Source organism: Phragmites australis, chromosome 3 (genome assembly GCF_958298935.1).
Source record: "Phragmites australis chromosome 3, lpPhrAust1.1, whole genome shotgun sequence".
Lineage (NCBI taxonomy): Eukaryota > Viridiplantae > Streptophyta > Magnoliopsida > Poales > Poaceae > Phragmites > Phragmites australis.
In genome coordinates, this window is record NC_084923.1 from 42607694 (window position 1) to 42616768 (window position 9075).

The following is a 9075-nucleotide window of genomic DNA, read 5'->3' on the forward strand; positions in this document are numbered from 1 at the left end:
AAGGAAAGAGATCAAGTTAGTGGAAACCGAGCTCAAGTGTGACCGAGCTTGGAGAGGAAAGCGGTTGAAAGAGACCCGGCTCGTTGGAGCTTCCTCAACGGAGACGTAGGATTCACGGTGGTGAATCCGAACTTCGGGAAACAATTCTTTGCGTCTCCTCTCTTGTTTCCTTACTTTTATATTCTTACTCAAATCTTTGTGCATATTGCTCGATCTACTTGTTTGTGTGTATTTGAGTGTAGGTTCTTCGTGAATCTACTTGGAATCATCTCCGGGAACACACGACATCACTTGGTTTGAGCTAGAACTCTCCACTCATTAATTTTATTCAGTTTCGGGCTCTGTTCTGTACAGAAACCGGAGAATCCGGACTTTACCGGAGTTTCCGGACCTGTACACACCGGAGTATCCGGACTACACCGGAGACTCCGGGGTGAACAGTAATTCCAGTCATATGAACAGTATTTTCAGCCTTTTTTAATTTAAGTTTTATTGCATATCTCTTGCTAGAATTGAGTAATTTTTGTCACCTTAGGATTGTAATTTCCACACTTATTTAGGGTGATTGTGCACTAGTTGAGCCTAGCATATTTAGGTTTTTCTCTTGTGAAAAATTCGTTAGTTTATATTCCACTGCAAGTTTAGACCAACGGTAAAAAGGGTTGAATTTTTGTTAAAACGTCTATTCACCCTCCCCCCTCTAGGCGACATCATTGTCCTTTCAGTACTGTAGCACGGGAATTATTAAAAATTATTTTTGCGGAACCAATGTGCGAAAATTGTTTTTCATTTTTTTATGCATGCAATTTTTTTTCTATTTTTTTATGTAAGTTGTTATTTTGTTGTCATATAGAAATAATACGTCCCTGAAGATCAATGACATACATACATATAAGGCATTTACATTGAACTCGCCTAAAAAATAGGACAATTGATGCTCTAAAAGGAAGAGAACATTGCATCCATTCTTGAAAATAGATAACTGAAAATGCTTGATCCTGTGATAGGATACTAAAATATTACTATAATTACAATTTAACTTTTTTGCCACACTTTGGGGAAGTAAATATCGAATGAAATCAGAGAAGGCTCAAAACTATTGGTGCTATCACTACATAATATTTGTACCTTACTAGTTACACTATTCATCAAGCTAAGCAGCCGCCTTGTTCTCCCCACTTCTACAATAATTCAAGCCTTCGTGAAAGAAATAAGAGAGCAGATATACTATTTCGATTACTATGTCCGAGCAAGTAGAGTGACATTTCGAATGATAAACACTCAAAAGTAAAAATTATGATTAACCGTGAAAATTAACTACGTAAAAAAAAGATTGTGCACCACAATAAAATAACAACTTACATCGAAAAATACAACAAATTTTTTCATAAAAACCGAAAAACTATTTTCGCAAATTGGTTCCACAAAAAATATTAAAAATTATTTTTTAATAATTTTCACGTTGCAGTGCCGCGAAAATTAGTTTTCACGCTACACTACCGCAAAAGTTATTAAAATTTAATTTTCACGGGTCCAAAGTACGAAAGTTACTATTTTCACTATTCCATCGAGTGAAAATTGATTTTCACTAAACCGTCCAGCTACTACGTATTATTTTTGTAATTTTGCGATTTGTGCAATATTTTTGAAATTCCCGTAAAAAATATTATTAAAAACCTGAGATTACCGCCGTCCAGATGGAGAGTTGGGTTTGGATTACACCCACCTAGGACTAGCCCATCGGCCCATGGCATCAGATCAGTAGTTGCAAGCTACTGAACTTTATGTTAAATTACACACGACCATCTGCTAGCTAGTAGTACAATTAATGTCCTTCCCTGAAACTCTTTGGTTTCATATTCGATTCTGTAAAATAATACCACATTTGATTTTAGGCCTAAATAGTTTGTCGCATTCGACTCCATGAAAATATAGCAATATATCTTACACATCATGTGTGACTTTTTTCCGACCCAAGAAAAAGAAAACACAATAATATGAGACAACAAATTGGGATCACTACAAAAGATCTACACAGTTTTATTCATTAGCACGGATTGAACCATTTACAGGAATCCAGTGAAACAAATCATTAACGCGCAAATCTGACCACGAGTCTACCGGCACGAGAATTTTGTATTTATACATTTTGAAGATCGACGCAAATCCTTGCACAATCGTACGTGTTCCTTACAAAACGTATCTTTGCCGTATTTCTAGTTTCCCAGGTACACACACGGGTCTCCAGGAGCAGCTGGAATTCAAATCAATGGCTCCAGAGAAGGGTAAACGAGCACCAAGGAGCAGAACTTCTACTCATCAACCGTGGCCATGTGTAGGATCAGATCAATGCAACGCATGCTGCAAAAGGAAAACGATAGTATAAAAATCCTGCAGTTACATAGATATAGGTGTTATCTCCAAATGATACCTATAGCCGTAGTCGTTGTTGAATCGTGCAATGATACTGATTCTATTGTCATCCAAAGTGTGTCCAGCGTCCACATCAAATAAGCAAGATCTACATAGTTATAACCATGTAACTGAATGGATGAATAGGACTACTACATAAGACCAATTTATGAGTGCGCCATGCCTTACCTGAAATCGTGTTCATAACCTCTTAGCGCTGTTACCCCTTCCATGTAAGCCACAATATCTAAAAGTTGGCGTTTGCACACTTCATCCCTGTATAATAGTACATTTTAAGTCAACCTTTCAGTGAATATTCTTTCCAAATCTAGCAGTTCAACAGGGTTACACGAAATTAGACCCATCTGTGTCAACAAAATTTCAAGAAAAAGGTCGATCGCACACAGAATAAGTTCGTTGAAAATGGAATTTGCAACAGATATAGTTATGACTTGAGCGTTTGACTATTACCTGACAGCATTCTTGACTCTTTCATAGTCAGCTGACTCATCAACAAGCTTAATGACCATTTCCACAGATGATAATTCCAAATCAGGAACGTGCCAGACCTTGCCACTGAATTTGCCAGCTAAATCAGGAAGCACAGAGCCAAGTGCCTGCAGTTTAGCAAGTGTGATAATAAGGACGCACCACATTGGCAGTTAAACCACAGCAAACTAAAAGTGCTGGCTAGTTTCCAGTTTAGAAACGTGCTGGTATAGAGCTTTTTAAGAACCAGCAGTCAGAGAGATTTTCAGATGACAGTGCTGTATCGCTACAGTAGCATATAGCATGTGGAAACTATACAATTTTGCTACCAGACCAAATGCTAGCTCCAGCAGCATATAGCATATGTTTCTTTTTTAAAAAAAGGCATATAGCATATGGAAACTAAAAATTCTTGCTACCAGATCCGAACGCTGAAATTTAGGGCCTGTTTGTTTCAGGCTGCTTCTGTCAGAAGCCCAAATAAACAGGTTTGCTGAAAAGTGACTTCTGAAAAAGCCAAAAGTCTGCTTCTGAGGAAATAAACTAGAAGCTGAGAAGCTAATTGAGAATAGCTTTTCTGAGAAGTAATGTGTTGAGAAGCTAAAAAATTATTGTAAAATTCAACAGCTAAAATCTAAAATCTGCTTTTCAGAAAAAGCCAAAAGCACAGCTTTTCAGAGAAGCCAGAAGCAGAAGCCCAAACAAACAGGCCCTTAGCCAGTAGACCAGAATGATGAATAGCTACAAGCGTACAGCAGCATATAGCATATGGAAACTAGACAATTCTGTTACCAGACAATAATGCTGAATAGGTACAGCAGCATACAGCATGTTGTAATTAAGCAAAGCATACTGTTTGTCAATATAAGGATGGTTAAGTGACATACCGTGGCACCCTCCCTCCATTCACTGCAAGAAGGTCCATCAGCATTCTCTAGGTTAACTACAAGATGAATAAATATATTTTAGTTCCAAATTTAATGTAAACCATTACAGTAATACCACTAATATTTTACTCGAAACAAATTTAGATACCAGGGCAGGGTTCACGAATGGTCAGAAAACCCTCAGCAATACCAAAAATGTCATGGATTATCTGGAAACAGTTTAGTGCCATCAGCAAATGCATATTATAGACCAAAATGAACAAAAGAGAATGCAAACAAAGGACAAAAGCTACCTTAGCAAGTGGAGCAATACAGGTTGTGGCACAATCAGCAATCGAAACAGCTGCAATGTCTGTTGTGTACTTCTCCTGATTGGCGCCACAAATAAATACTGGAGCATCCTTGGTCAAAGCACATATGATAACCTTCTTAGCACCACTCTAGTACACAACACCAGGGAACAATGTCAGTAAAATTGCAGAACTTTTAGCAAGTCACTGGACAAGCAATGCATGGTTTCAAAATGACATCAGCGAATTTCAACCGAAGTAAACCCAATTAGCACGTGAGAAATGGAAGCACTGTAGTGATCAATCTAGTGGAATTTGAAACAGAAACTAGTTAGTACCTTCAAGTGGGCAGCGGCAGCATCACTGTCGGTGGACTCAATTACATAGTCAACTTCAAGTCTGCCCCAGGGGATGTCCTCAGGGTTCCTTAGGTAAAAAATTGGCATGAACAGAAACTGTAACGTGAAGATGAACTCTCTTGTAACTGAGTCGAGTGTATGAACTGCTGATACATACTTGAAATGGAAGACTTTAATGTCAGGAAAGTCATCTGGAGGGATCTCAACCATATAGTTCTTCTATAGTACCGCAGCAAAGACAACATTTTTTTATCAGAGATCAAACGAAGAAAGATATCTCCAAAGAGAAAAGGTAGCTGTCTGGATAACTACCATTTCTTCGGAGCTAACAGTGGGGTCATTGATGGCGACAATCTCCAACTGCTTGCTGGGAGCTGTCTGGATAACCATTTCGTTGTCGTTAACAGTGGGATCATTGACGGCGACGATCTTCAACTGCTTCCTGTGTTGCCGCAGCATTACCAATCTCGCCAAGAGTTTGCCGATCCGCCCAAAACCTGAATTGAACCGAATCGACAGAGAAAGTGAGCCAGATTATATAATGTTGTACTCTGAAAGAAATGCTCACCATTTATTCCAACCCACAGATTGTCTGACCCCTTGGGTGTGGGGCGGCCAAGCTTAGGAAACCCATACCTCGAATTCTGCAAACAAGTGTATGGAATTCAGAACAACAGGAATAACAAAACTAGAACTGATTAGGACCGACTATACCTTGATTTCCCTGAAGTGAGGCAGGTGGGCCTTTTTCCTCGCCTTCTTCCTCTTTTCACAATATTCCAGCTGCTCTTTTGGAGGGAATTGGCGGTCATATTCATTCGGCTTGCCAAGGAACGCCTGCACCACGCTCTGGACCACAGGGGGCATATCATCATCTTCTCCTTCCGACAGGCCTTGGCACCTTGATGAGGAACAGCCTTCTCGGTAAAGCTTGGCACAAGGGTCCCCCTTGCTCACAGCCATGGGCGGCAGCTGATCCAGCTGCTGCTGCTGCTTCTGCGTCTCAAGAGGAGGTGGCATCGGCCACTCTTCTGGGTAACTAAGGGCACTAGGGAACACGGTGCCGGCATCCACACCGTAGGGGTCCAAACCCAAACGGCCTACACACATGCATTTTAACAATTTGAGCAACTCAAACTGCTGCATTGCATTGATAACAAAATTCAATACAATTGGGACAAATAATCATTTATCTCACAAAAAAAAAGGAAAAGCATCTAGGTCTTGATTCGTTGGAGCCTTATGTTTATAAGACTTAAACAAGCTACAACCAATGGATTTTATTAGCCTTGCCTTATAGATATGGAAAACACAAACTTCAGATATACCTATGAGAAGGCATCCTCCATGCATGCCCTGTTCATATGCTCATGTTCCTTTCTTGCATCATGTACTACCGAACAATTCATCCAAAATCTTGTAATTTTCATCTCATGTATGCTTCGCTCCTATGATTTTGCAACTTGCAGTGGTTAATATGGAATTTGTAATATAAACTAGTGCATGCACACTCTGACATCCCCTTCAATCACTCATTCCAAGAAATCAAGCGAGAGATTAGTCAAATATTAACCCTAATAAGTTTAGTGTTGATTTTGCTTGCTGAAACACCGTGGTCGCGCGATTCTAGACTGCTGCGGGCTTGCAGTGGATACGACCAGCAACACGGTTGTGATGAGGAAACGCACTGAATTGCCTTGCAACATAGTATAGAGATGCCTAGAGGTAACTTTATTGTTTCTATTATTCACAATCCACGATGATCAAATGTAGGTGGTGAGAAGAGATATCTACAGGTAAGCATTCGTGTGCGATACTCGCCTAGAACCAGAATATTCTTACTTAATTTTTTGAACATGGGGTAGATACAGTGAATACCATTGACTATGCAAATAAAATTTATAACTAGGTTTGAAGTCTTCCGAGGATACTGGCTAGTTGAACTAACAATTAATTGGTAAAAAAATTATAAGTGAACCTTTCTCATGAGCAGAGACCCCAGAGAGGCTTGGCAGCTTGTCAGTGCCACTGGTGTGGCCTTCAGAGGAGTTGCACGGGTCCTTTTGAGGACTTCCTGACTGTTCCATGCCTGAAAGAGCACAACGAGATGACGAAATAAATAACACGTTAATTCTTTGAAACATCATCACATCAAAACTTAAAAAAAAATGCCCAAGAACTCAAGCCACAACAAGAAAGAACACAACGCGATGACGAAATAAAGAACACGTTAACTCTTTGAAGCATTTGTGCAAACAGTTGAGATGACATTCAATTGAAACATCATCACAGGACGACTTAAAAAAGATCAAGAACTCACTGATTCGTGGATAATTCAAGAAGTTGAGTTGACAATTACAGTAGCTTCAAGAATGTGGGTGAAAATTTGTACCTAAAACTTCATACTTCTTTCTCATTCCAGACGAAAGGAGATCGAATTGGCGAGTAAAATCACGAACGTGATTAGCAAAAGCAAGACTGCAAGAACCGGATAATAGAGCAACGAAGATACCAAGAAATCAAGAAACTAACGAATTTTGTAAACCAGAGTTATTATCCTACCAAATCATCATCAAAAGCTGACGAATTTGACATCCAGATACCGAATCAAGAACCGAAACAGATGAACAGGAACAAGAACTCGGGAATAGGGGGCTAAAGAACGAGGAACCCACCTCGATTCTTTCAGATACCCGGTTCTTGGATTCTCCAAGAGCAACCTATTGCTACAGGGCGGTATTCCCTTGGAATGTAGCAAGGGAATGGCCCTCAATCCCCACCTCGTGCGCCCGGCCTCGAGTTCTTGCTTCAAGAGCGAGCGCGCAGAGCTTTGGGTGGGCGCGTGCAACTAACAACCACGGGTGTGCGGAAGCGGGGGGTGCTCTTATAGGCGGATGAATAAGCATGTGGACACTAGGGCGTACTAGATTCATGGCGGTGCGGCGCTGCGAGAGAGGGAGGATTTCGGGGGAGAGCCGGGAGGTGGAGGGAAGACGAAGGGGAGCGAGGGGAGCGACTGCACCGCACAACGCCCCGGCAAGCCGGGAAGTATTGGCGCTCGAGAGGACGCCATCGTGGGCCGGACACGATTGTGTTATTTGGGCCGAGCCCAGGTAACGTCCACACTCAGCAGGCCCCAAACACTGGAAGCTTCGTTTCGTGCTTCCATACAGAGCGGCACAGTACCGTAAAGAGGAGGGAACCCTCTCGGCGCGTGCATTAAAAAAAAAAAAAAGACCGATAGCAGTTTCTTTAAACAAACATTGTTCTTACAATGAAAATCTAAAATACAAAGACCAAATGCTCCATAGTATATGTCCCGGAACAAATAAGATTTTATTAGAGCCAAACTAAGAGCCTGCTTGCTTTATGTTGTTTTTGACTTCTGTTTCTATCAGAAGTACTAACTTAGAAGCTCAAATAAATATATTTGTTGAAAAGTGATTTTTTAGAAGGCAGAAGTTTGCTTCTGAGAAAATGAATTAGAAGCTAAAAAACTAGCTGAGAGTAGGTTTTTTTAGAAATAGTGTGCTGAAAAGTCAAAAAAATTATTGTAAAATTCAAAAACTAAAATTCAAAAGCAGTTTTTCAGATAAGCCAAAACAAACATACCTAAATCTCTTTAGAAAGAAGATCTTTTCTCCCACGATAGCAGGCAATAAAAATGATAGCTGAATGTTTTGTGTGGATGTTTAGCAAGTCATGCGCATCGTTCGAAGTTGTTTGTTGGCATATTCCATTGGTCCATTCACGATGTTACACCAGGGCCGGTGCTTTATTAGTTTGCAGGTGGTGTTCCATTAGTTCAACTGTGTTACACTAGTTTACGAAGTATTCCAAACGTTCATGCCTCGATGCACATACTAAACATTCGTAAGCTATTTGCAGTATTTAGTGTCCAATGTTCCACTTCCAGTAGTTTTGTAGGTGTTGTTCCATTAGAAGCAGATGTTCCATGAGTTCACAAACCGTGAAGTCCGATAATGTTGTTCTTGTCCTCTCAAGGAGACAGTGGGATTTGTCCCAGATTGCGTTCATAAGAAATTGTCAAATTGGATCCTTGGACAAGAAACCCTTGTCTTTGCTTCTCCAATTTACGCGATATGATGCTGTTAAACCACGCCCGATCTTGATCCGTCTGCTCACCGTCAACTGAACTCATCCTCGATTCCTCGTTACTTTCAACATCTTACTCAACGCCTCCATTTTATATCAAATATTCATGACTGCAAAGTTAATCGTAAAAGCATCGTCATAACCAATTAATCATTCATTATTCGTATTCAGAGTGAGAAGCTCCTAAGTAAAGCTAACATACCCATCATCCTACTTACATGACAACTCAATATTTTCAGTTAACACAAACAGGCTGACCATCACACGGACAATTCCTTCGTCGGCTAATGCTTGCCGCGCCTCCGGCACCGCCGAGAGGTTCTTGAGCGAGCCGTCCGCGGCGGAATGGGAGACGGAATCCCCTGTCTGGCAGATCTCAATGAGCGGGCCGGCGCCACCGTGGCCGACAATTGCGCGTGCAATGTCAAGTGACATGGACAGGCGCTGCAGTGTGACCACGGCCTTCTCGGAGACGACAAGGCTGCCGGACTCGGCCAACCTAATGAGCGGCGGTAGGGCGCC

General features: G+C 41.0%; 1 protein-coding gene across 2 annotated transcripts; it reads right to left on the reverse strand.

The window, feature by feature from the left end:
- Nucleotides 1-2010: 2010 nt before the first annotated feature.
- On the reverse strand, nt 2011-7438 carry LOC133911222 (glyceraldehyde-3-phosphate dehydrogenase, cytosolic-like). 2 transcript variants are annotated; one of them, XM_062353427.1, is made up of 14 exons: nt 7113-7438; nt 6416-6526; nt 5152-5537; nt 5006-5081; nt 4750-4934; nt 4595-4656; nt 4417-4504; nt 4082-4228; nt 3937-3997; nt 3789-3844; nt 2884-3029; nt 2602-2688; nt 2432-2521; nt 2011-2361 (listed from the first exon to the last, which is right to left on the reverse strand). In XM_062353427.1, the coding sequence occupies exons 2-14, from the start codon at nt 6522-6524 to the stop codon at nt 2313-2315; spliced, it is 1542 nt and encodes a 513-aa protein (XP_062209411.1). In that variant the 5' UTR covers nt 6525-6526; nt 7113-7438; the 3' UTR covers nt 2011-2312. The 2 variants fall into 2 exon arrangements, with proteins under 2 accessions (XP_062209411.1, XP_062209412.1); XM_062353428.1 differs by lacking the exon at nt 2432-2521.
- Nucleotides 7439-9075: the final 1637 nt, after the last annotated feature.